The 27,705-nt window shown below is 42.4% G+C and overlaps 2 protein-coding genes across 2 annotated transcripts; one reads left to right on the forward strand and one right to left on the reverse strand.

Moving 5' to 3' along the window:
• Positions 1-2,297: 2,297 nt before the first annotated feature.
• Positions 2,298-13,061, reverse strand: crybgx (crystallin beta gamma X). The gene is made up of 6 exons (XM_085412880.1): positions 13,018-13,061; positions 12,524-12,572; positions 5,974-6,095; positions 4,918-5,053; positions 2,518-2,657; positions 2,298-2,430 (listed from the first exon to the last, which is right to left on the reverse strand). The coding sequence occupies exons 1-6, from the start codon at positions 13,059-13,061 to the stop codon at positions 2,298-2,300; spliced, it is 624 nt and encodes a 207-aa protein (XP_085269006.1).
• A 1,416-nt stretch (positions 13,062-14,477) lies between these two features.
• LOC146679205 (lactase-like protein) lies at positions 14,478-26,772 on the forward strand. Its single transcript, XM_085412894.1, has 14 exons — positions 14,478-14,571; positions 15,367-15,499; positions 19,445-19,605; positions 20,242-20,329; positions 21,476-21,585; positions 21,673-21,801; positions 21,902-21,997; positions 22,784-22,838; positions 23,008-23,169; positions 24,053-24,327; positions 24,605-24,731; positions 24,840-25,039; positions 25,124-25,187; positions 26,657-26,772. Exons 1-14 carry the CDS (start codon positions 14,563-14,565, stop codon positions 26,770-26,772), a joined length of 1,725 nt encoding a protein of 574 aa, XP_085269020.1. The 5' UTR covers positions 14,478-14,562.
• Positions 26,773-27,705: the final 933 nt, after the last annotated feature.

Consider the following 27,705-nt stretch of genomic DNA (forward strand, 5'->3'; position numbering starts at 1 on the left):
CATCAGTGGAGTTTTTGCAATGCTTCGGAGGTTACTCATGTGATGTCATGCACACATTACTCAAGAGATGTCCACTAAAGACATGATACATTGACAGATTGTTAGGAAAAAAAATTGTATTCCCTGATTAGTGGAGGTTTCTGGCTATCACTGGATGGAATCGGTTGTAAAGATAATACTGTACCAAAAACCTAGTGAATGCTGTAGTTGATGAAAAATTGCCACAGTTACCTGCAATTTTTCATGTTTTTCTGCATATATCATTAGCCGAGCAATAGTAAACCTTAAAGTACGACACAAACTCGAAGCAAAGAAGTAAAAGTTGTTTCTGAAGTCTGTGGTCCCCACATGCTTCAAGGGATCTACCATCATCCCTGTCCCCAGAACAACAAGCCCTCATGCCTGAATGACTACCGGCCAGTTGCGCTGACCTCGGTGGTTATGAAGGTGTTCGAGAGGCTGTTGAAGAAAACCATCTCCTCCTCCATCCCAAACATCACAGATCCACTCCAGTTTGCCTACCGACCCAACAGATCCACGGAGGACGCCATCGCCCACGTCCTGCACACCACCCTTAGCCACATGGACAAGAAACAGGGTAACTATGTGATAATGCTGTTTGTTGATTACAGCTCAGCGTTCAACACAATAGTGCCCGGTAGACTGTTCACAAAGCTGAGGGATCTAGGACTCAACAGCTGTCTGTGTGCATAGGTGTTTGACTTCCTCACTGGCAGAACTCAGGTGGTGAGGGTGGGTGCATCTCTGACAGCATCACCATCAGCACGGGAGCGCCACAGGGGTGTGTCCTCTCACCACTGCTCTACTCCCTCTACACTTCAGACTGTGTGGCCACCCACGGCTCCAACACCATTGTGAAGTTCGCTGACGACACAGTGGTGTTGGGCACAATCTCCAACAACGATGAGATGGCCTACATGGATGAAGTGAAGAATCTGGCATCATTGTGCCGGGACAACCACCTCCAGCTGAACGTCGGCAAGACCAAGGAGCTGGTGGTGGACTTCAGAAGGGGTCAGCACAGAGACTACAAGCCCATTATCATCAATGGAGCTCCAGTGGAGAGGGTGCAGTCCTTCAAGTATCTCAGTGTCCACATCTGCTCAGACCTGACATGGTCTGCCCACATTCAGGCCCAGACCAAAAAGGCTAGGCAGTGCCTGTACCACCTCTGACAACTGAGGAAGTTCAGAGTCTCTCCAGTGATCCTCAGGACTTTGTATACAGGCGCTGTGGAGAGCATCCTCATACAGAACATCACATCCCGGTATGGAAACAGCTGTCTTGAAAATAAAAAGCTCTTTAGAGAGTGATCTGTATGGCAGAACACTGCTGCAGGACTGCTCTCCCTTCCCTACAGGAGATTTACATCAGGAGATGCTGGACTGGAGCAACTCAGATTTTGAAGGACCCGTCCCATCCCAGCAATGAACTGTTCCAGCTTCTGAAAGGTTCCGCACCATCCGAACAAAAACGGAGAGGCTCAAGAGGAGTTTTTATCCTCAGGCCATTCATGTGTTGAATCACAGTTTCGCTACAGCTTAGAGAGTAGCTGAATCCACATGTCTTCCATTCAGTTTATGACCAAAGTAATATGCTGTGTTAGACACTCAAAAAATAACAAGGACGTTTTTGCCAAACAGTGGTTGCCGGGGGTGATGACTGACTGGTCTGTAGACCTGTGTTACTGGGACTTTAGTCGCCATTTTTCCTGCAAGTGCCATCAACGTCCTGCAAGCACTCAAAGCAACACTTTTTCCTAATGACTGGTGGCTGAGTTGCACATCAGTCTCTAGGCCAGTGTGACTGGGGCCTTATTCGCTTGATCCTACATTCACACTATGACTGTCCTATGTCCAAAATGCCAAACAAGTTAATATGATATGGTTATCCTCTGTGTGTCTGCAAAACATCAATACATGTCATAATAATTAGGGTTGCTTTTTCAAACATTTAAGCTTAGAGAAGTTTTTTGATCACAGATGTTATACTTCTACCACCATCTTTTATGTTATGGAATTCTATAGATTTCAATTGAGTGTCATGTTGCTGACTTATTATGTCTCTGGTATTAGGGCACAACCATCGATTACCCATCGGTTACAAATTCTTTACATTTCGAAAACCCATATGTCTTTTATTAAAAGTAATAAATTATGAAGAATAAATACCAAAAACATTTGCCTTTTAACAATTTATTACTAAAAATATGTAAATGTTTGTATATAAAGCTGACAAATTTCATGGGCGCAATGTCAATAGCTCAGAGTTGGTGTTCAGTTGAAGCGAACTCTCCGCATGGAGCCAATGGTGCTGTTCTGGCTGCCCCAGTCAGAGAAGTTGTTGTAATCACGCTTCTCCAGGATGTAGTGGGGTCCTCTGTAGTTGGGCTCCTGATACACCACCCACCTGTATACACAGAGGAAGGTTAGATCTCTGGTAGGATACTAGTTACACTGCTCAAAGTCCAAAGGCTTCACTCGTTTAATCACTCACGCTCCTCCGAGCACACGAATGGAGGCTACTCTGTTGAGGCTGTAGCGGCTCATAAGGTTGGGGATGTCATCCTGGAGCTCCATCTTCTTACCAGAGAAACCAGCTCGTTCAAACAGCTGAGCTCTGGCAGGGTTGTTGTCCTAGAAGTCACAGAAATACACAACTGTTGAGTGTATGTGTGTGTGTGTTTTTGAATGTATTTGTTTAATGGCTCCTGCATTTTTGAATAAGCTATACTGCTGTTGAAATCGAAAGTTTTAATCATATTGGATTACTAATTACTTTAAGATAACATGAAACTTTGGAGACTGAGATAAATGTTATGTACTGGCTAATGACCTGAGGTGGATTACATTACACTACAACATACACGTTCAATCAGCAGATAAGGTGCTAAAACAGCACTCCAGTCCAGTGGTTCACAATTGTCCATCTATAACCTATAAACAGGAAGAACCTAAGTTATTTTGATCATATCCTTCAGAAAGAACATTAAAAAATATTTACAATTGCTTTGATTTACTTGTGTAATATTGCTAAAATCAGAAACACCCTGAAAAGCTGCTTCATGCATTTATTACTTCTAGGCTGGATAATGTACTTCATTATCAGATTGCTCTAAAATCTCCCTTAAAAGCCTTCAGGTGATTGAGAACACTACAGCAAGAACTACAGAGACCATATTTCGCCAATTTTAGCTTCCCTTCATTGGTTTCCTGTTAAATTTAGAATTAAATTTCAAATCCTTTTTCTCACATACAAAATCCTAAATAATCAAGCCCAGTCATATCTTAAAGAGCTATAGGACTGTGCTATCTGAACACGGCACTTTGTTGTCAGACTGCAGGCTTACTGGTGCTTTCTAGTTTTAAAAGTAGAATGGAAAGCAGAGCCTTCAGCTATTCGACTTCTTTACTATGGATTTGGCTCCCAGTTTGGATTCAAGAGACATGCATTCTCTCTACTTTCAGGATTAGGCTCAAAACTTTCCTTTCGATACAGCATATAGTCAGGTCTGGATCACTTCTATTCTATTCTATTTATATAAATCACAACAACAGTCGCCTCAAGGTGCTTTATATTGTAAGGCAGACCTTACAGTAATACATACAGAGAAAGGGGACTGAAGAAGAAAAACTCAATGCATCATGGGAATCCCCCAGCAGCCTACACCTATGGCAGCATACCTAAGGGAGGATGCAGGGTCACCTGATCCAGCAAAAAGGAACATTTTTGAGACAGTCTGTCTGCTGAATCCAAACTGAAGAGGGGCCTGAAAGCTGAAGGCTCACTGATCTATACGACTGGGCTCAGTGAGCCTGAACCATTCTTTAGTTATGCTGCAAAGAGGCTGTGGGGGCGCTTTCCATGATACACTGAAGGTTTCTTGTTCGCTCATCTATTTTGACTCACTGTGTCTTTATACAACACAACTTACTGTATTTAATTAGCAGTTATTAAAAACTGACTCTCTCTCCCATAGTGTGTCTTTTGTCACTCGGTTCTCTTCTTTCCCTCCTCATCCCCAACCAGCGAGCTCAGATTTTCTGCTGGAGCTTTCTTCCTGTTAAAAGGAAGTGTTCACTTGCCACTGTTGCCGATTGCTTGCTTATGGGTGTCATGTGATTGCTGGGGATTTCTTTCCAACAATTTAGGGTCTTTATCTACCGCTGTGAGGCCACTGTTATTGTGAAATAACAGATAAGGTTAAAAGAAAAACAAATTGAAATTGAATTGAATTAACAGACAACCATTCCCACTAAAGCTGGTTAGCTGGTGTCTGTGGACTGAGAGAACCAGCACACTGTTGTTAAGGCTGATTTCTTCTTTTGTAAGTTTTCTTCTAATGCTGCAATTTTTTAAATACAAATTTGTAAAATGGTGAGACAAAGTGCCGCTGAATACTGGAGTATATCTTTAGAAATAACCACAGATAAAATCTTTTTAGTATGACTTTTGCTAAACCAAAAAATATTAAAACATTATGTATTAGAATAATCAAAATGTAATTACTTTAAATTACTTATTATGTAACTATTAAGCTGCTTTTTTGTTCATCACAAAGTTAGCTCAATATACATTATTTACCAACACATTGTCTTTGGATGTAGAAAAATACCATCTTCTATGACATTAGCACTGTGCATTAGTCATTCTTCACAAAAACAAGTAAAATGTCTGCATAATTATTAAGACCAAAACAATCTGTTTTAATCCTGGAATCCACCATAAATAGCTCTGATGTATTTCTGTAAACTATTTTATCTCTTTTATTCAGTTGCTTGTCAGCAGTACAGCAGATATGGAGCGCATACTGCATGTTGAGAGCGCTTCTTTAAAAAGGTCGAGACAGAAGAAGATCTGTATGTTCTGTAACTAGTGTGCGTTTCTGTGTTCCACCTGTTTGACAGCACGGACAGAGGAGATGTGGTCCCCTTGGGCACACCACCTATCGTAGCAGTTGTACTCGCCCCTGTCTGACATGTCCCATAGGTACTGACGTCCCCGGAAGTTTTCATGCTCATAACCCACCCATCTTTAAATGAGAAGAGAGAGAGTCAAAAATCAATGTGGCAAAGACAAAAACAACAACAAAGCTAAAATAAAAATATGTTTGAAATGTTGTTTTAGATTCAAATAGGCTCTAAACAGTGATTAAACATCATTTTGATTTCATTTGCTTTTAGTGTCTGTTTATTGAAGGCCGCAGATATACAGTGGTGTGAAAAAGTGGGCTAAATGGGCTTGTTTGCTGCCTCAGGAACTAAAAGAATTGCTGTGGTAATGTGGAACCATGAATTCTGCTATCACAACATCCCGAGAGGGAATGTCTGGCCATCTGTCTGGACCTCAAGCTGAAGCGCACTTGGTTTCTGCAGCAGGATCCAAAACACACCAGCGAGTCCACCTTTGAATGGCTGAAGAAAATTAAAATGAAGACTTGGAGTGGCCATATAGGAGTAGACTAATCAAAGTCCTGACCTGAATCCAACTGAGATGCTGTGGCATGTCATTAAAAAGGAGGTTCATGCTCAAAAACCCTCCAGTTTAGCTAAATTACAATAATTCTGTGAGGACGAGTAGGCCAAGATTTCTCCACACTGCTGTAAAAGACTCATTGCCAGTTATCGCAAACGCTTGATTGCAGTTGTTGCTGCTAGGGGTGGCCCAACCAGTTATTAGGTTTAGACAGCAATCACTTTTTCACACAGAGCTGTTAGGTTTGGATTCCCCCCCCCTTAATCATAAACGCCTTCATTTAGAAACTGCATTTTGTGTTTACTTTGTCTAATGTTTAAATTTGTTTGCTGCTCTGAAACATTTAAATGTGATAAACATACAAGACATAGGAAAGTAGTTTTTCACACCACTGTAGATGCTTTCATCTGCTTTTTGGATAACCTTAGACAGCAGAGCGTGCATCAGTGGCCTGCTGCCTGTTTTAAGTAGACTTACGCTCCACTCTCCACCTGGACAGAGTTACATCTCTCTGGGAAGTTCTTGTCACTGACCCTGGTGCAGTCGGAGCTCAGGTCCAGCTTTCTGCCAGCAAAGTTTCGCTGTTCAAAAAGGGTCACCTGAGAGCAGCCGCAGCACAAAAATATGGTTACAGTTTACCCCAAACCAAAAAGCATCAAACATAGGAAGCCTGCATGAAATGGAGGTATTCCTTATTAGGAGATATTTGACAAATATTACACATGTATACCAAGTTTTAGACTTTGTGGCAGCATAACCTATCTGTGAGGCTCCTGTGTGAGTAGCTTTTTAGTCTGACATGAACACATCTTTCAATTTTTGAATATTTTATTGAGCTAACAGTAAACAAGCAGCTATTATCTGGCTGTCAGAACCATCTGAGGTTTTTGTACTGGGAATGGAAATTTTCACAGAAGACTGTCTGAAAATATGTGACTCAAATAAGCTGATTTTATAGAGGTTTCTGGCTTTTTTTTTTATAACCACTTAATTCCTAAAGAAACAAATTGCGGTTTTCGTGGGTTTTTTTTTAGTGAAGATGCTAAACAACCAAGATGAAACAGATCGATTGATCAGTTTTACATAGAGATACAAAGTTCCAATAGAGCCAAAGGACAGACATTCCTCCCTGAATCCAGTTTTTATGCCAAGTCAAGCTAAAATCTCCCAGGCTTCAGCTGTAAATGTTATATATATATATATATATATATATATGTATATATATATATATATATATATATATATATATATATATATATATATATATATATATATATGAATATATATGAATATATAAGGACAGGCCCCTGCACGGTATGTACCACCGGCAGATAGAGGAGGTGGCTGATATCCAGAAATCCTACCAGTGGCTGGACAAAGCTGGACTGAAAGACAGCACAGAGGCACTAATCATGGCAGCACAAGAACAAGCTCTGAGTACAAGATCCATAGAGGCTGGGGTCTATCACACCAGGCAAGACCCCAGGTGCAGGCTGTGTAAAGATGCCCCAGAGACAATCCAGCACATAACAGCAGGGTGCAAGATGCTAGCAGGCAAGGCATACATGGAACGCCATAACCAAGTGGCCGGCATAGTGTACAGGAACATCTGTGCCGAGTATAACCTAGAAGTCCCGAGGTCAAAATGGGAGATGCCCCCAAGGGTGGTGGAGAATGACCGAGCTAAGATCCTGTGGGACTTCCAGATACAGACGGACAAAATGGTGGTGGCTAACCAACCGGACATAGTGGTGGTAGACAAACAGAAGAAGACGGCCGTAGTGATCGATGTAGCGGTTCCCAATGACAGCAATATCAGGAAGAAGGAACACGAGAAGCTGGAGAAATACCAAGGGCTCAGAGAAGAGCTCGAGAGGATGTGGAGGGTGAAGGTAACGGTGGTCCCCGTGGTAATCGGAGCACTAGGTGCGGTGACTCCCAAGCTAGGCGAGTGGCTCCAGCAGATCCCGGGAACAACATCGGAGATCTCTGTCCAGAAGAGCGCAGTCCTGGGAACAGCTAAGATACTGCGCAGGACCCTCAAGCTCCCAGGCCTCTGGTAGAGGACCCGAGCTTGAAGGATAAACCGCCCGCAGGGGCGTGCTGGGTGTTTTTTTTTTATATATATATATATATATATATATATATATATATATATATATATGTATATATATATATATATATGTATATATATATATATATATATGTATGTATATATATATATATATATATATATGTATATATATATATATATATATATATATATATATATATATATATATATATATATATATATATATATATATATATATATATATATATATATATATATATATATATATGGATTCTTCGATACCCAACATCCACAATGACGGCGAAACAACTAGTAGCTCAGTATTCCAACATTCGAAAGAAGGGACTGCTCTCACAGCTAGAGATTGACGAGGTACAACACAAATGCTACGGCAAGGAGGAGTCAGGACGCCAGGTCAGGGGGGCGATATCATCACCCCCACCCGAGATTGGGTACATAGCCCCAAGTGCGATAGGAGAAGGATCGTTGAGTGCGAGAGGAACTGACCTGAAAAATAGGATCATGGCCAAGCTTGAAACCTGGATCCCCCGTAGCCGGTTACCAAGATTACGTGAAGTACCCTCAGAAGGTCTGCTAGATGATGTTAATGCAGCACTACGGGCAATACCTACAACCACGATTACCGACACTAACAAGCTGATCTACAATACGGCAGCAGTGATCAGTGAGATGCTTGGCTACAAGTTGAACAGCGACAAGGGGCAGTACCCTCCATGGAGAAGGAGGCTAGAGGGCAAGATCAAAGTAGCACGGAGGGAGGTTAGCCAACTAACGGAGTTGCAGCAAGGTGCGACAAATAAGGTGCCTAAGAAATACAGCAAGCTGTCCATACCTGAGGCCTTGGAAACTGCCAAGCAAAGACTCACAGCCTTGGCCAGCCGCTTGAGGAGGTACACCAGAGAGATAGAAGGCAGGAGAATAAACCAGCTGTTCTCCACAGAACCAGCAAAGGTGTACTCTCAGTGGCAAGGGAACAATAAGAGAACAGCACCACCAAGGCTGGAGACGGAGCAATACTGGAAGAGCATATGGGAGAAGGATGCAACCCATAACGGCAATGCTCAGTGGCTAGAGGATCTGAGGGCAGACCACAGCGACCTCCCTGAACAGGGTCCAGTAACCATCACAGTGGCAGATATCCAAGAAAGGGTCTCCAGTATGAAGAGTTGGACAGCACCAGGGCCCGACATGGTTCACGCCTACTGGCTGAAGAAGCTGACTGCACTCCACGAGCGTCTGGCAGCACAAATGAACCAGCTGCTAGTTAACGAGAGACACCCGGAATGGCTAACCGAAGGTCGGACGGTCCTGATCCCCAAGGACCCCAAGAAGGGACCGGTCCCCTCCAACTACCGACCAATAACCTGCCTCAGTACTACATGGAAGCTCCTGTCGGGCATCATATCGGCTAAGATGAACAGGCACATGGGTCAATACATGAGCGGGACACAGAAAGGAATTGGCAAGAATACCAGAGGCGCAAAACACCAGCTACTGGTAGACAGAACAATCAGCCGAGACTGCAAGACCAGACTGACAAACCTGTGCACTGCCTGGATTGATTACAAGAAGGCCTATGACTCAATGCCCCACAGCTGGATACTGGAATGCCTAGAATTGTACAAGATCAATGGGACCCTAAGAGCCTTCATCAGGAACTCAATGGGGATGTGGCGTACAACACTAGAGGCCAACTCCAAGCCCATAGCACAAGTCACCATCAAGTGCGGGATCTACCAAGGAGATGCTCTGTCCCCACTGCTGTTCTGCATAGGCCTGAACCCCCTCAGTGAGATCATTAACAAGACTGGCTACGGATACCGACTACGGAACGGAGCAGTTGTCAGCCACCTCCTGTACATGGATGACATCAAGCTGTATGCCAAGAGTGAACGAGACATCGATTCACTGATCCACACTACCAGGCTATACAGCAATGACATTGGAATGTCGTTCGGACTGGAGAAGTGTAGTCGGATGGTATCAAAGAGAGGGAAGGTAGTCAGAACTGAGGGGATTGAACTACCAGAAGACAACATTGCAGACATAGAGGACAGTTACAAGTACCTGGGGATCCCGCAGGCAAATGGGAACCATGAAGAGGCCGCTAGAAAGGCTGCAACCACCAAGTACCTGCAGAGGGTCAGGCAAGTCCTGAGGAGTCAGCTGAACGGTAAGAACAAGATCCGGGCCATCAACACGTACGCCCTGCCCGTGATCAGGTACCCTGCTGGGGTAATAGGCTGGCCAAAGGAGGAGATAGAACCACTGACATAAAGACAAGAAAGCTCCTTACCATGCATGGAGGGTTTCACCCCAAGTCCAGCACCCTGAGGCTGTACGCTAAGCGGAAGGAAGGGGGCCGGGGACTGGTGAGTGTCAGCACCACAGTCCAGGATGAGACAAGGAACATCCAAGAATACATTGGGAAGATGGCCCCAACTGACCGAGTGCTCAGTGAATACCTCAGGCAGCAGAAACCCAAGAAAGAGGAGGGAGACGAGGAACCATCATGGAAGGACAGGCCCCTGCACGGTATGTACCACCGGCAGATAGAGGAGGTGGCTGATATCCAGAAATCCTACCAGTGGCTGGACAAAGCTGGACTGAAAGACAGCACAGAGGCACTAATCATGGCAGCACAAGAACAAGCTCTGAGTACAAGATCCATAGAGGCTGGGGTCTATCACACCAGGCAAGACCCCAGGTGCAGGCTGTGTAAAGATGCCCCAGAGACAATCCAGCACATAACAGCAGGGTGCAAGATGCTAGCAGGCAAGGCGTACATGGAACGCCATAACCAAGTGGCCGGCATAGTGTACAGGAACATCTGTGCCGAGTATAACCTAGAAGTCCCGAGGTCAAAATGGGAGATGCCCCCAAGGGTGGTGGAGAATGACCGAGCTAAGATCCTGTGGGACTTCCAGATACAGACGGACAAAATGGTGGTGGCTAACCAACCGGACATAGTGGTGGTAGACAAACAGAAGAAGACGGCCGTAGTGATCGATGTAGCGGTTCCGAATGACAGCAATATCAGGAAGAAGGAACACGAGAAGCTGGAGAAATACCAAGGGCTCAGAGAAGAGCTCGAGAGGATGTGGAGGGTGAAGGTAACGGTGGTCCCCGTGGTAATCGGAGCACTAGGTGCGGTGACTCCCAAGCTAGGCGAGTGGCTCCAGCAGATCCCGGGAACAACATCGGAGATCTCTGTCCAGAAGAGCGCAGTCCTGGGAACAGCTAAGATACTGCGCAGGACCCTCAAGCTCCCAGGCCTCTGGTAGAGGACCCGAGCTTGAAGGATAAACCGCCCGCAGGGGCGTGTTGGGTGTTATATATATATACATGTAGAGTACCGGGTCTTTTTGGAGTACCTTGGCCGGGGTGCTTGAGGGTGCTCTACCTGAGAACTCTGTCATCCTACTCGGAGACTTCAGCACTCATGTGACAGAGAGACCTGGAAGGCCCTGACTGGGAGGAACAGCCTGCCAGATCTGAACCCAAGTGGTGTTTTGTTACTGGATTTCTGTGCAAACCACAGTTTGTCCATAACGAACACCATATTCGAACATAAGGGTGTCCATAAGTGCACATAGCACCAGGACACTCTAGGCCGCAGGTCGATTCTGGATTTTGTAGTCGTATCATCAGATTTGCAGCCGCATGTTCTGAACACTTGGGTGAAGATAGGTGGTGAGCTGTCAACTGATCACCACCTTATAGTAGGTTTGATCAGGTGGCGGGGGAGGCTGCGCTGTCAATGAGGCTGCGCTGGGAACACCTAGCAGACAATGCGAGATCTTAAATGCCCACATTTGGCTGAGCTTCAACACTATTCCAAGAGAGACTGGGGACATTGAGTCTGAATGGACCATGTTCAGCACCTCGATTGCTGGAGCTACTCCATTAATGATAACCCCCAAACCAGATGGTGGACAGCAGAGGTGAAGGGAACCATCATGCTCCAACCAGAGGGGGATCACACTCTTCAGCCTCTCCTACAGCCAAAGTCTGGAAAGGAGAGTCCATCCGTTAGCCAAACCTCGGTTGACTAACAGATGGAGGAACAATGCGGTTTTCATCTCGGTCGTGGAATACTGGACCAGCTCTTTGTCCTCTCGAGGATACTTGATGGTTCATGGGAGTTTGCCCAACAAGTCTACATGTGTTTTGTGGACTTGGAGAAGGCATTCGACCATGTCCCTCAGGGAGGCTGGCCTCTCCCTTAGAGACAGGGTGAGGAATTCAGCCATCTGGGTAGCCATGTCAAAGGATGCCTCCAGGATGCCTCCTGGGCGCCTCCTGGGTGTGGTGTACTGGGCATGTCCCAGTGGGAAGAGGCCCGGGGCAGACCCAGGACACGCTGGACAGATTTTATCTCTCGGCTGGCCTGGGAACACCTTGGTGTTAACCCGGACAAGCTAGAGGAGGTGGCCGGGGAGAGAGAGAGATGTCTGGGCTTCTCTGTTTAGGCTGCTGCCCCTGCAACCCAGCCCCGGATAAGCAGAAGAAAACGTATGCAGGGATGGATGAAGTTTGTTTGATTTAAACAACACCAAGTCAAATCATAAATGATTTTTGTTGATTTGTTTATTTTTGATAAAGTGATGTAAGATGTGATGCTAAGATTTTAAATGTCTTAAAGAATTTTAAAAGGTATGCCTTTAAGCTAATTTTTGTATAAAAATAACATTATGCTCTCTTAAACTGAAATATGTGGGTTTATATGTTAGGTGAAGGTTAAGTCGACCATTTTTTTTCTTTTGGTGTGAAAATTACTAACATGATTTCTCAATTATCAGAATAGTTACTAATTAACTTGACAATTCAAATTATGTGTCACAGATTGACTCATTTTTTAAATTCTAGTCACTTTATATTAGGAAACCCATCTATACTTTGACAAAGTAACTAAGTAATTATTTGACTCACCCTCCCACTGGACCCGTAGAAGGCACGTTGGAGCACAGACCCCAGCTTGCTGTAGATACAGAAAACTTTGAATGAATTATATATACACACACATGTAATAATCAAGACATAAACTACAGCGATCAAAGAAACTCCCCAGTCTGTGGTCTGGAACCAAAAGTCAAGACTTTAGCCTTTGAAAATGTCTTTAAAAAAAAAAAATCACTGCAGTGTTTATTTCTATTTCCAACTCTTACATCAAATTAGTTTCATGCTTCAGATTAATTTGGATTAGCGCTATCATCTGGCACTTTAAAATGCGAGACAGTATGTGTGCATACAGCCTTCATCACTCTCCAGGTGATTTTGGGAAACTGGTGTTGGAGGCATCACAGAGAGCACAGCATGATAATCAGGAGAAACTGGCTGTAAAGCCACAGGCCCACCCACCTCAATAACACTGGTGGGTGTCTTGCTCTGTGGACTGTGGCCAGAGTAGGGCACTCTCAACATACCTGGTTTGTTGGACTAATCCTGGGACCTTAGTAAAGATGTTCATGTCAGCTCTGCGAGGCTACAATAAAGCCCCTTAAATATGGCCAGCTGAGGTGAGCGGACAAGTGCTAGAAATCTCAAAAATTTCTGTAACAGTCGTTGGGGCCCTTGTGCCTTTGATATGCTAAACCCATGTTGTCTCCTTTTTCCACAGGCGCAAACACTGCAACCACATGCAGTGCACTAAAAAACAACAACAATATACAAATGCACATAGAGCGAGCAAGTGAAACAGATGCGTGAACGCAAACACAACAAGCAGAGAGCACAGCTTCAGCACCCAAACATAAAGTGAGAGTGCAGTGCCAACAGTTTTAGTTCTGAACATTTCAGCATTTCTCAACAAAGCTCTGTAAACAAAGCATCTTATGATAATGGCTGTATTCATGCTTAGTACAGGGCCCCGCTCCACCACACTGTATTTACTGAAGTGGTCATGACCCTGAGGCTGGTGAGCTTCTACTATACGAGCGTCACCTCTGCAAACCCGACTGTAATGAAAACGTGGTATTGTTCTGATTGTTTCACCTTCTGGTTTCAGAACTCCAAGAAAAATGACCACACTTTGTATTCCTGAATCTAGCTAGAGTGGGAATCATGGGAAAATTAAGAACTTATTCATTTCAGACTGGATCTGAATCAAGTGGTGGATTTTGGTAATGTTCTTGAGTCACAGCAAGTCATGGAAAGGCCTGTCCCAGTGGAACCAGTACCTAACCTTTACCTTCATCACTCATGTGCTCTAGCAAGCTGTTTTACCTAATAGAAGGTTATCATATGAAAATGTTGACTGATTATTTCCTGTATTTTCTAAATTAATGAATGTTTGACTTCAATGGCAATAATGATCATAATAATTCAGCATTGGGACACTAATATAGACGGTACTACCACAGACCCTACCCTTACATAGCTGTAATGGGCTAGTGGTCGTATGAAGCTAAAACAATAACGCTGAGTTGGCCGAAACATCAGCTGAAGCTGGAGGATGCATCAAGAAAAAACATGTGGCCGAGCTGAAGCACATCTATCAGGAAGATTGTACTGAAATTCTTCCCCACCTGAGTATTGTACTCAGCTACGCCAGAGACAAACTAACCCAATAAACATTACTGCTGCCAAATAGAGGTTTAACCAGTAGTCACATCCAGCAGATAACTTTTTTAATATCTTCTGATGTGTTTTGCAAACAAATTATGCTCTCTGCCATAAACTTTGCTTACAGTGTCAAAATCCCTCCTTTTCAAAAAGATCTGTTGGCCCCAGCAAAAGCTTTATGCTCACACTTCACTGCTTTCAAATGGAGAGGTATTCAGTGTGCGTCTGGTGGGGTGGGGGTTGCTGTACATGTGCTGATGAATAGCAGAAAATGTCCTGGATACTCGACTCGGTTTTGTTTTTGTTACCATTGGCAGCGAACCAGCTAGTAACGCTGGCGAACACTGATCAGGTGGAGAAGCTTGGAGACTTTTCTTGCATTTTGGAGCAGTTTCCAACTGAGACAAATGCAGCAGGTCAGACATCTATATGTGGTTCTGAGTGAGGTGGTTGGGGCGACACAGGCTGAGCAAAGGGGAAAGTATAGGGAAAGAAACAGCACAGGAATTAAGGGCAATTTTGTATTTCTTCCCCACTCTTACTTTTTAAAATCTTCCACATCCTTGAAAAGATTTAGCAGCTTGAAATGTCAGTCATCCTAACCGTGTTGGACAAGTTGGCTTATTTTCTGTCTCTGATAGCATTTTGTGTCAGTGTGTCCTACAGCTGGCTGAAATGAAACTAGGCTCTTCTGACAATGACTGGGTGTTTCGGTGGATATGTAACTTTTTTCAGTGGATATTTAAATGATCCTGAGGTTTGGGGTTGAATTAGGATGATTTTACTCAAAACCTGTGGACACCTGACACCTGAGTGTAAGTTTCTGAGTCTTTGTTTTACTTAAACATTTATGCATGTTCTGTGATATTCCATCCTGTATAGTTCAGAGCAGACTGAAGCCTTGCAGCAGCTGCCATCCCACACATTACTGCCATTAACCCTATGAGGTCTATGTCATCACTGGTGACAAACCTAATCCTACCCTAATATGTTTGTTTGTTTTTTAATTATTCACGAGGGTACAAAGAAAATCAAAAGGTATTTATATTTTTTCCAAAAAAGTCCTTTGTGCCGTTCCAAAATATGAGTAGGATTAGTGTAATGAAGACACTACACTTTAAAAAATGAATGTGCAAGCTATGAGGATGTTAAATCTGTGCTAAAATCTGGCTAGTCAATTGTAACTAAAGACAGTGCTCTCTTTGCCAAAGATGACAATGCTGCAGTGGGGAATCCTGAGACCACACCATGTGCTTGCCTTGGTGCTATGTGTGTCAGCCACTGAGGACTTTGACTGGACAAAGAACGAGAGAACGTCCTTCTACTACGGCACCTTCCCAACTGGTAGGAAACCAGGAGACCAGCAGACCACATGCTGGACTTACAGTTCCACAGGAGAGCAATATAGTGTCCGTATATATAAAATATCTCTCTGGTATATTCAGCTAAGCTCATTTTTGTTGGTAGAATCGAGTATTCCTAGTTCCTACATGCAAATCCCAAATCCCGCACTTTTTCACACTCATATTTCTTTTTCAGTGCTCAGAGTTAAATCTTTATTATGTAACCAATTTATTAAACAATCTGTCACAAAACCAAGAAAATACAAATATCTTAGTCATCAGAAGGACTCACACGTCCGAATGCTGTACATAGATTTCAGCTCAGCATTTAACACGATCATCCCCCAACAACTGATCGGAAAGCTGAGCCTGTTAGGCCTGAACACCTCCCTCTGCAACTGGATCCTGGACTTTCTGACCGGAAGGCCTCAGTCAGTACGGATCGGGAACTGCACCTCCAGCACCACCACACTGAGCACTGGGGCCCCACAAGGCTGTGTGCTCAGTCCTCTGCTGTTCACACTGCTGACTCATGACTGTGTAGCAACACACAGTTCAAATCACATCATTAAATTCGCTGATGACACGACCGTGGTGGGTCTCATTAGCAAGAACGACGAGTCAGCGTACAGAGAGGAAGTGCAGAGGCTAACGGACTGGTGTAAGGACAACAACCTGTCTCTGAATGTTGACAAGACAAAAGAGATGGTTGTTGACTTTAGGAGGACACGAGGCGACCACTCACCGCTGAGCATCAACGGCTCCTCTGTGGAGATCGTTGACAGCACCAAATTCCTGGGCGTACACCTGGAGAAGGACCTCGGCTGGTCCCTCAACACCAGCTCCCTGCACAAGAAAGCCCAACAGCGTCTCTTCTTTCTGAGAAGACTGAGAAAGGCCCGGCTTCCACCACCAATCCTGACCACCTTCTATAGAGGAACTATTGAGAGCATCCTGAGCGGCTGCATCACTGTCTGGTTTGGGAGCTGTGCCATATCAGACCGCAAGACCCTACAGCGGATAGTGGGAACAGCAGAGAAGATCATCGGGGTCTCTCTACCCTCTATTGAGGACATCTACACCACACGCTGCATTTGCAAAGCCACCAGCATTGTGGCTGATCGGACACACCCCTCTCACACACTCTTTACACTCCTGCCATCTGGAAAAAGGTACCGAAGCATTCGGGCACGCACATCCAGACTGTGCAACAGCTTTTTTCCACAAGCCATCCGTCTCCTCAGCAAAAAGGGACTGACTGATAAACACGCACACACACACATACACTAACATTATCACTCAGCTTAACTCAAATACCTCAAAACATTGAGACTGGACTGACTAACCAACACAAGCGCAAACACACTGACCTACACCACCAAACCATCGCACACACCAACCTGTAAATGCTCTTTTGCACAATATTATTACTAGATATATTATATATATATATTTTTTTTTTGCACTAACTTGTCTTGTAGCACCTTGGTTCCTGGAGGAACGTTGTTTCGCCTCACTGTGTATTTTTAAACTGTATATGGTTGAAGTGACAATAAAGTTGAACTTGAACTTGAACTTGAGCAACTGGAGTTATCTGAGAATTCATAAATGAATCAAGCGTAAGATTCTTCCACTACTACTTGTTCTTCTTCTGACTTCACCCTTCAGACGTTCCCACAGCGGATCGTCTTCCTCCATCTCACCCTATCCCCAGCATCCTTCAATACAGCTATAATACATCTAAGGTGTTTCTCTTTTCCTCAGGACTGGCAGCTCATTTTCAACATTCTTTGTTTACTATATTCACCATTCCTCCTCTTTCTAATCGTGTCCATTCTGGTCACTCCTGATGAAAATCGTAATATTTTCAACTCTACCACCTCCGACTTGGCTTCCTGTCGTTTTGTCAGTAATATCATCTCTGAACTTTGTATACCATCTTTCATGTAAATTTTTCTTTCACTCTGGCTTTTTCCCACAAATCCCACCTGCTACGCATCTACACCCACTCCACCCTGTCTGAACTCTCTTCTTCACCTGACTTGCTTTGGATGGTTGACCCCATCCTCTACCTTCACTACCTCTGCTTCTTGCATTTTAACCTTTCAACGTGCCTCTCTCTCACTCACACACATGTACTCTGTCATACTTCTATGGACTTTCACTACTACCCCACCACTATCTTACTGTCCTGCACCAGCCTCACATACCTCCCCTAACTTCCTTATGCAATGCCAGGGTTCCTCTCGTGGAACCTTATCATATAGTTTCTCTAGAAACAAAGACAGAGTGAAACTCCTTCTGACCATCTGTATACTTCTTTATTAGGAATCTCAAAGCTAACATTGCACCTGCAGAGCTGTTTCTCAGCATGAAGCCTCATCCTCATCTTCCACCATTTAAAAGTTGTTTCTACTTTCACTTGCTTCTTCTTCTTGAAGTCCAAAGTCATCCTACAGAACCCATCCAGTGCTGTGTAGCTACATTCTGCTATCACTCAGACGTAGCTCACCCGTGTGCACCATCCTCCACTCTAGTATGTCACTCAGTGTTCCTCTCTCTTCTCAAATATGTTTCTACAACAGCCAGTTCCATCCTTTATGCAAAATCTGCTACCATGTGTCCTTCGGCATTTCTCTGTCTCTTGCCGAACACCTCATCACCTCTGCTTCCTTTTCCACTGATATCTGTTCCAATCTCCCCCTGGAGACTCTCTCTCCCACTTCACACAACTTACTCCCGAATTCCTTGTTTGTGGAGCACATGCACCCCTAACATTTTCCACATCACTGTTTTAATTTCCAACTTCAAACTCTTGATCCTAGCTGATATTCTCCTTACCCCACGACACTATTCACATACTCTTCCATCAAGATCACCCCTGCTGTATTTCTGTTATTATCTACACCGTGACAGAACAGCTCCGGTGCTCCTGGCCCTGCTTCTCTTCTACCTAGTTTCCTGCCTACATTATAATATCAACCTTCCTTCTCTCCATCATACATACCCCTGAACCAGTCATAATCCCCAGAGTCCCTACTCTTCCACACTTCCGCCTTTCCTTCTCTCTCACTGCCTCCTAATACAACCTCCACCTGGCCTCCTCTTCCTCCACCTTTGGTCCACAGAGTCACGTATTCCACCTGCAACCTGTCGGCCAACAACACCTCCAACTGATCTAATTGATCCATTATGGGGTGTTGATGATAATCATGTGGACAAATATCAAGTCAGCAGCCATCCTTAAGGCTGAATATACTGAACTAGACTGAAATATATACAGTATTACAGTTTGAATAGTGATGTACTCAAATAGGAAGCTCTCATAATTAAAGGAACAAAGCCTTGAACTATTTTAATTGATGTGTGGTGAAGACAGAATAAGGAAAGTTTCCCTTTTTTAAATCATATTATTAAAAATCTGATATTTTCCATGATATTGTAATTTTTTGAACATGCACTACTTGCTTCCTGGCATACATAAATGTTTTGATACTGAGTGTCTGCTCAAAAGGCTCAAAAGGCTGTGAAAAACATACAAATGCTTATTGTCTGACCAAGATTTTTCAGAACATAAATATATTATGACATTTTTCTCTTTTGCTTTTTCAATACTTATGAAGGCATGACTTTTAATTCCATATTATGCAACACTGTATAGGAAACCTATGTCTCCAGCGTTCGTTCATATCACACAATCTTCATGACAGACGGATCTTTCCTAAGTTGCCATAATTTTTTTCTGGGCACAAAATGTTATTAAAGAACAAAGTAAGAATAAAACGTTCTTAAAGTGCTCATGTTGGTTTAAAAGTTGATCATATAATTAAACATAAATATAAAATTCTACCTTAACCTGGAAAACCGTAATGTGATCATGATTATAAGCTCAGGAGTGAATACAAAATAAAATAAGATTTGTTGATTGTTTTTTGTTCCTCTGCAGGTTTCTCCTGGGGAGTTGGCAGCTCTGCTTACCAGACTGAAGGAGCCTGGAATGTCGATGGAAAGGGAATAAGCATCTGGGATGCATTTTCCCATAAAAAGGGGAAAATATTCTTGAATGACACAGCAGACTCTTCATGTGAGGGATACCACAAATTCAAGGTGACGTGGAAAAAATGGAATTTTCTTCAGTGCCAAACTGTTACACACAATATTTTATTGCTCAACCGATCTAAATGACTCGTTTCTCTTCCTCTAACATTCATTATCACAGCCTACATTACATATGGATGCATATTACAAATATAACTGTAATATAAAAATATATTTTCCGTTTTCTTGCTTTCCTTCTAATGTTTATTTGCAGCCCAGAATGTGAAGGAATAGCTTTTACACTAAAGGTAACATTTTCAAAAGGTGTCAGACTCCTGACAGTGAATAAAGTAAAAGTAAATATTAAGTAAAAGATCAATTTAAAAATTGATGTAAAAATAAAAAATCAACATGAAAGTAAGTAAATAAAATAAAAGAGTGGTCTTACATTCAAATCAAACCACAGACTCCAACATAAGCCACATGACTTATGACTCCTACACCCCAACCAACATCCAGAACTGTTATAGTTAGAATGGAAAATATGTTTTAGGAATTTTAGGAAACATTCAATCTGATTACAGCTTTATCTGAAGATAATATAAAGTAGACCTGTTTCATATGTTATCAGACAAAGACTCACATCTAAAGACATCGTCTTTTGTGATTTATTTAAAGAAATATTTCCTGCTGTCTGTCTTTAAGGACGATATTGCCTTGATGAAGGACATGAAGCTGAATCATTATCGTTTCTCCATTTCCTGGCCAAGGATTTTACCCACTGGACTGAAAAGTAAGCATAAATCTGACATCTGACATCATTTAAAAATGTATATATCTGAAATTTGCACAAAAAATTAGGACATTTGTATTTGCGTGATTTTTCTTAGTTGTAACAATACTTCGTTCCCTTTGAAAATCTATTTATTTCCTCTTAAATTGTGCCACACGTGTAAGGAAAATGCATTTGTGGGTTGAGCAGTAGAGCTGAATATGGCGGTTGCATCCATGATAAACTTGCCAGTATAAACAGCTTATTCTGCTATGGACTCTTACTGTGAGCTTATGATAATCTAAGACTCACCCGGATAGGGACCAAGCCATTGGGCAACTTAAAGAATGTGTTGCACAAAACCAAGTGTCAGCAGTATTATAGTTTCATAGAACAGAGGATGTCAGAGGTTGTGAAGCGGACATCCCAAAAAGATGACACCGGCATTTAGGAGCCATAAACAGAGCTCTGGTCTAATAGGGCTTCCAGGAAGCCTACCATGACTGCCTTTCACCATCAGGCCCAGTTTTGCTGGTGTCTGCACCATGAGCACTGGAACTTCAACATGTGGAGGAACAATATGTTCACCGAAGAGTCCAGATTCCCCCTGCAGCAGTTGGATTGTGGGGTCAAAGTGTGGATTGATTGTTGCACTGATAGGGTAACAGCGTTAGGTGGTGTAAGTGTGATGGTTTGGGGCGGCATCTCCCTCACTGAATAAACAAGGCTTATCATCACTGGAGACAATATCAATGCAGAATGATATCGAGATGAGATGTGGCACCCAGTGGCAATCCCACATCTCCACAGTTCAGGTCTGAAGTCCATCTTCCTCCAGTCTGTGACCGAGCTGGTGTCCAGCCTGACAACGAGGTGCCTGGGTATTGTAGCTGTGTATGGTTCTTCATGCTACTCAGGCCCCGGTCTGTTTAATGAAATTGCCAGTATGAACTTGCTTCTTCAGACGTCAATAATCTGACACCAAGCAAGAGTCAGTAGCAGAACGAGCTGGTTGGCAAGTTTTTCATGGATGCACAAAAACTGTGCTCACACTGTATGTGTGAGCCTCATGCTGTGGATTTCCACAACCAACAATTGCATTAGGTGTAATGTATAGTTTCCCAGCACTTTGCTCCATGTAGTGTATGTCACTTTCAATTCTTACAGGTGAAAAAATCAATGAGAAAGGAATTAAATATTACAGTGACTTGATTAACATGCTACTGGATAACAAGATCACACCCATTGTCACTCTATACCACTGGGATTTACCACAGGTAAGCACTAATATTATTGCTCAACATAGTTTCTTATCCAAAGCTATATTGTAGATACAACAGTAAAATCTATGTTACTCTCCACAGGTGTTACATGAGAAATATGGCGGTTGGCACAATATCAGCATGGTGAATTACTTTAACGACTTTGCTAACTTATGCTTTGAAAGATTTGGAAACAGAGTCAAGTACTGGATTACTTTCAACAATCCTTGGGTATGTCAGGTTAAAGAAAAATGGTTCCTTCACAGTTTGCCGTTGTAATGTAATACAGTATGCTGTGTCAGAGAGTGATTGTCAGTGTCTCGTTATTAAGTCCATTGCTGTGGAGGGATATGAAACAGGTGAACATGCACCTGGACTGAAACTGAAGGGAACAGGAGCTTACAAAGCCGCCCACCATATCATCAAGGTAGGACTGAATGACTTGTGCCCAGTTTTGCTGATAAATCTGATCATTTACCATAATTTCCAATTATTAGTTTTAATACTATGATTGCAAACTTGAAAAACAAAGGTGCTCCAAATCAGTTGCTGTCAAGATTATAATTCCATCAATTTTACCAAGAGAAGGCCAGAAAGTGCAGTGGTCAGATGAAACCAAAATTAAGTTCTTTGGCATCAGGAAGCACATTAATGTCATGAAGTGGCTGAGCCAGTCGTCAAAGGTCAAATCCCTCCCAACATGTAATCAAACCTGGTGATCAGCTATAAAAATGTCTTATCGCTGCACTTGCCAACAACGATTTCATGTTTTGGTTGATATTCTGTCTCCTACATTAAAACCAAACTGTCGAGAGCTCATTTATAAGTTTGCTCACGTACATATTTTACTGAATCTGTAACTGAACAAACTTTAAATTCAGCAGAGCAGCAAATAATTATTTACCACTACTGTAATCAGTGTTTACAAAAATGCTCTTTACAATTATGTTATTATTTTACACATTTTTCTTTACCGTATGATTCCTACATGTTTTTTCGTTTATTGTGTTTTGTTAAATATTACATTAAAATTGGTCAAATATATTGTGTTGCTTATGTAGCAGTTTGTACGTTATTCTTCGTGAAGCCTCACATCTTATTTTGTTACTTTTGTTACTCCCAGAAAAGATACTGTATCTCACTGGGACCTTTGATTGAAAAAATAATGGTGAACAGACATAAGGCTAAACCTGCATCTCTATCTTTGCAACAGGCACATGCTAAAGTATGGCACACGTATGACATGCAGTGGAGAAGCAAACAAAAAGGTGAAAGGGAAAACTTTCATTCATTCATCTATCTATATATATATATATATATATATGTGTGTGTGTGTGTGTGTGTGTGTGTGTGTGTGTGTGTGTGTGTTTGTATTTATGTGTAAATAATATATGCACATGCATAATTTCTATCAACAAAGCTCTTGCATGTGTGCAGGCCTGGTTGGGATCTCGCTGACTGCTGACTGGGGTGAACCAGTGGACATCTCCAACCAGAGGGATATCGAAGCAGCAGAGAGATACATTCAGTTCTACTTGGGCTGGTTTGCTACACCTCTCTTCCATGGAGACTACCCACAAGTTATGAAAGATTACATTGGTATGTCAAATGCAACCATTTAGACCTTTGCAATATGTAAAAATGTCCTCACCCCAAAAAAGAAAAAGGATATAACTACATGTGTCAAGAATTTTCAAGGGAAGTTTAACGTACATCCCTTTCAAAGAGAAAAATCTCACCACGTCATTCATTTATTTTCATGAATTTCTGAATAGGAAGTAATACTTTCCAAAGCAGCTGCTGTGATCCTGGCCTTTTCAAACTCAGTGGTCAACACACACTGCTGAACTGCTAAACTGAGAAGAAGAGCTGAGCTAGAAGCTGTTGCTATACGGAGGTATATGGAAGACCTCTATTGGCAGAAAGAAGCACGGGGGGCCGGGGGTACTTTGCAAAGTGTTACATGTCTGTCTTTCGCCAGATTTTGTCACAACAGCAAAACATAGCAATTAAGAGCCTGACTTGTAGTTGATAGCAAATATGTTGTGGTCTGGAAGAAAACAGCCATGCGCTGCAGTAAGTGCTAACCTATTGTGATCTTGGGGGTTTGTGTACACACTTGTCACACAACTATGCACCTCACTTTCTGTGTGACCAGCCATGAATAAGTCACCACGAATGCTTTTAACCTGAGTGAATGCACTATTACCTCCGCTGGTAGATTAATTCCTATATTCCAGTGTCATCATGTGTAGTAGCTGTACACATGCTAGTTTGAACAGAATACTGAATCAATCAAGATCCACTATGTAACACTTCTCTTTGTTTGCATAAGAGGAAGTTGCATACTCAGTATTTAGTGCATTGTAATTTTAGCGTGACTTCAGTCTGATATTATGCTCCTTATGTTCCCCCACCCCTGCTGTCATTGATGCCTTGCATATAGCTTTACTTAGTTTCACAGTGTACTAAATTTCTTCAGGCAGGAAGAGTGGCCAGCAGGGTCTGGGAGCTTCGCGGCTGCCCGTCTTCTCTCCTCAGGAGAAAAGTTACATCAAGGGCACCTGTGACTTCTTGGGTCTTGGACATTTCACAACTCGCTATGTCACTCTGAAGAATTACCCATCAGGAGCTGGAGACAACTATTTCTCTGACCGTGACCTTGCTGAACTGGTTGACCCACAATGGCCTGACCCTGGTTCTGAATGGCTCTACTCCGTTCCCTGGGGCTTCCGACGCTTGTTGAACTTTGTTAAGGTACACATCCTGATTACTGAGCTATTCAAATTAAAACTCTAGCTGTATTTGGGGGAAACTGGGGCTTTGTGTGAAACCACTGCATCATGGACATATTCACAGTGAAGACTGGATGAACTGATCACTCATGACAAGTTCATGTATGGCAAATGTATCAGCATTATATAAATTGTTGATGTCTTTCTGTTGTGAACCTGGGTGATACTGTATTCATTTGAAATATAGTTTTTCAGCAAATATAATAACAAAAATATGTGATATGGCATCTCACTAACAGACTCAGTATGGAAACCCCATGATCTATGTGACAGAAAATGGCGTGTCAGAGAAAATGCTGTGCACCGACCTTTGTGACGACTGGAGGATGAAGTACTTCAAAGACTACATCAACGAAATGCTCAAAGGTGAAACCCAGGAAGACGTCACTGTCTCAAAAACTGCCTATCAAATATCAAACCTGTGTACATTAGATATGATGTCAATCAAACGAGTGTCCACGATTCGACTTACAGCGATAAAAGATGGGGTCAATGTGAAGGGGTACACGGCCTGGTCTCTCCTCGACAGCTTTGAGTGGGATGAAGGCTTCTCTGAGAGGTTTGGGCTCTACTACGTGGACTTCAGGAGCAAAAATAAGCCACGCTACCCAAAAGCTTCTGTCCACTACTACAAACGCATTATCAGCTCAAATGGCTTTCCCAATCAGAGAGAGGTAAACGCTACACACTTCATGCTAAAAGTCCCCCATGGAAGTGAAGACACTATGCTTAAACAAGGGCTTGTTTGGGCTTTACAGGTTGAAAGTTGGAAGAGGAAAGCTGTAGAGACGTGCTCCTCCAGTAACCAGCTGCTGGCTGCAGGTTAGTATAATGAAGTAGTGCGTGGGCTGTAAAAAGCTTGGTGGGGCCAAACAAAGGAAAATTCAGTCTGAAGCTTGTTTTTGTCTCATCTAACAGGGTTTTTCTTTGTTTTGCCCCTCCAGCTAGAAGAAAGTCAAAGGAAAATCAGGAACTTGCAGGAATGGAACAGGCTTGGTCAATCCATGATGAAGTTTAGGTACATACTTTGATGCTGTGTGAGATTAATGTGATTCTCCCAGCTTTTACTGAGTCAAAACACATTTCAGCAACACATCAGGTACAGATAGGAGCCTTAGAATATGCGAGGGTGTTATATGTAAGCTTTAAATTTACATTTCACGTGGTGAGCGGTCCTTAACTTTGAAAATAATTTCTCCATCCTGTCTTTCTTTCCCCGTCTCCAGTACTGTTACATAATAACATCTTTTTCTCTCACAGCGATTGCACCTTTAGAGAGCAGACACATTTTGGACCAAACTGCACAGAAACTGTGCGTTTGGTTGTGTGTTTGGGATTTTGAGCTTCACTCCCTTTATGCTCACTCGTCTTCTGCTGTACTGCAGCCACTTTTACTTACATCTGCACCATAAACAAATCACAGGGATGAGAAGGGAAAAAAGATATCAGGATTTTTTTTATTACTCAGCAAATATTGCCATACTAGCAGGACACAAAAAATGAACTAATCTGCTTATTAGATTGAAATTAATTAAAGGGGCCGGAACGCTATTCCACGTCCTTCCAGCTCAGTTTAAGCCCTGCTCGCACATTTGACAATCACTTAATTAAATTAATCACTCCTAACATTATATAACACTTAATATGTTACAATTAATATTTATTTTATTTGTATTTCATTTGCACTGTATGTTCTTTGTTCAGATTAGTCAGCCACCAAGCTCATGCACAACATAATGTCACAACAATGCTGAATATCCTCGTAGGTATTTTAGAGTGCAGATGGTGGTGAACTCCACAATAGAACGAGTCACACAAGTTAAGGAAAAGCTGCTGAATAGAATCATCTTACACCAGGAATGAACCCATATTAGAAATAGCCAAAAGTAATACAGTCAGAGCTTCACACCATAAACATATTCAACACGTATTTCTACATTTATATTTAGTTGTATTTGTAACTCTAGGTATTTGTTACAGTTTTATCATTTTCTTTGTAAAATTGGTATAATATGTTCATGCTGAAGTATATAAAGGGTTTTTCTGATCCTCACCACCATAGCATCCCATCTTATCATTCTGTTAAAAGAGTGCTGTGCTTTTGCACTAAGGAAAAAATTATTTTTTATAGTACACAACTAAATCAAAAATCTAAGTAAGCTGGGGCTCTAAATGTATTGTGTATTATTGTAGGGTCTACCTTACAATATAAAATGCCTTGAGCTGAATAGATAAAGCTGAATTGAATAAATGGCGATACACTAACTCTTGGTTCCATGTACGCGTTGCAGATCCATTGATAGGCCACATGGAGATGGTAACAGAGATTGTGGTTCCCACTGTGTGTACACTCTGCATCCTCATCAGTGCGGTTTTCTTCATGTTCCTGCTGCGTCGACGCCTCTGAAAAGTGCACGCAGTCACATCATTGAGAGCTCACAGATAAAGAAAATAATCTAAGCTTTGCTTCCATGCTGTAAACGTGTATCCTGTCTCAAGCTTATTGCTGATTTAACTGTCCTGCTGCTGCTTTGAAAAAGAAATGTTTGGGGGTCATCATGAAAAATCCAAAAGCAAACGTCTGTCGCCATGTGAGACTGAAATCCAGATTTGTGCTCGATTATTTCATTAATCAGTTGACCCTGTGTGATTTGAAATAGCTGTATTCTCTATTGGCTGCCCAAGTTCATTTTAGAGAGGTGTTGGCTTGTGTCCATAAGTTTCTAATAAGATTGACGGGGAGAAGGTGATGTCCATGCTGTGGTCATGAAACTTTGATTAAATATATTTTTAAGAATTCAATGGTGAGTGAATATTTAGGTTCATTTCCTTTGTTATTACTTTATCTTATGAAAAACAACCAATGTAAAAATGTAATAAAGGAGCCCAATGCGCTACCACCCAGTAAACTTTAATCATCTTTCTGATGCGGTCCAGTGTCAATGGCATTACCTGCACAGGTGTTCCTAATAAATAGATCAAAATGCTTTCAATTTAAGCATCAGTAAATTGTTGGTTCTTGATGAACAGTTTGATTTATAATTTTATTGTTGCTCATTTGTATCACGTTGTGTTTATTGTGTTTTCTTTTGCTTCTTTTGAGTAACAAAAATCAAAAATAATTGTAGTGAGCAGGTAGAGCCTGGAGGGATACGCATGGGAAACAACAGGAATATAAGTCGCTTTGAGACAGACTGCGTCTTACATCTAGCCAGGTGGGGTGGAGGGGGTGACAATAGCAGCAAAGGTGAAAGGGAAGGGTTACAATAAGGTAGCGAGACCTGTTGTGATGTATGTTTTTGCAGTTACGGACAGCGACAGGATGGAAACGTGCATATCA

The sequence above is a fragment of the Rhamphochromis longiceps genome, linkage group LG1, assembly GCF_057381845.1.
Source record: "Rhamphochromis longiceps isolate RC_006_pf linkage group LG1, R_longiceps_female_GT1.1, whole genome shotgun sequence".
Lineage (NCBI taxonomy): Eukaryota > Metazoa > Chordata > Actinopteri > Cichliformes > Cichlidae > Rhamphochromis > Rhamphochromis longiceps.

Excerpts from the sequence above, each read along its gene's own strand:
- crybgx (XM_085412880.1), bottom strand. The coding sequence starts at position 13,061 with ATGAACATCTTTACTAAGGTCCCAGGATTAGTCCAACAAACCAG. Across the intron at positions 6,096-12,523 it reads TCTACGGGTCCAGTGGGAGG|GTGACCCTTTTTGAACAGCG; the intron begins GTGAGTCAAATA and ends GGCTGCTCTCAG. Across the intron at positions 2,431-2,517 it reads ATTCGTGTGCTCGGAGGAGC|GTGGGTGGTGTATCAGGAGC; the intron begins GTGAGTGATTAA and ends CTGTGTATACAG.
- LOC146679205 (XM_085412894.1), top strand. Across the intron at positions 21,586-21,672 it reads ACCACTGGGATTTACCACAG|GTGTTACATGAGAAATATGG; the intron begins GTAAGCACTAAT and ends TACTCTCCACAG. Across the intron at positions 21,802-21,901 it reads TTACTTTCAACAATCCTTGG|TCCATTGCTGTGGAGGGATA; the intron begins GTATGTCAGGTT and ends CTCGTTATTAAG.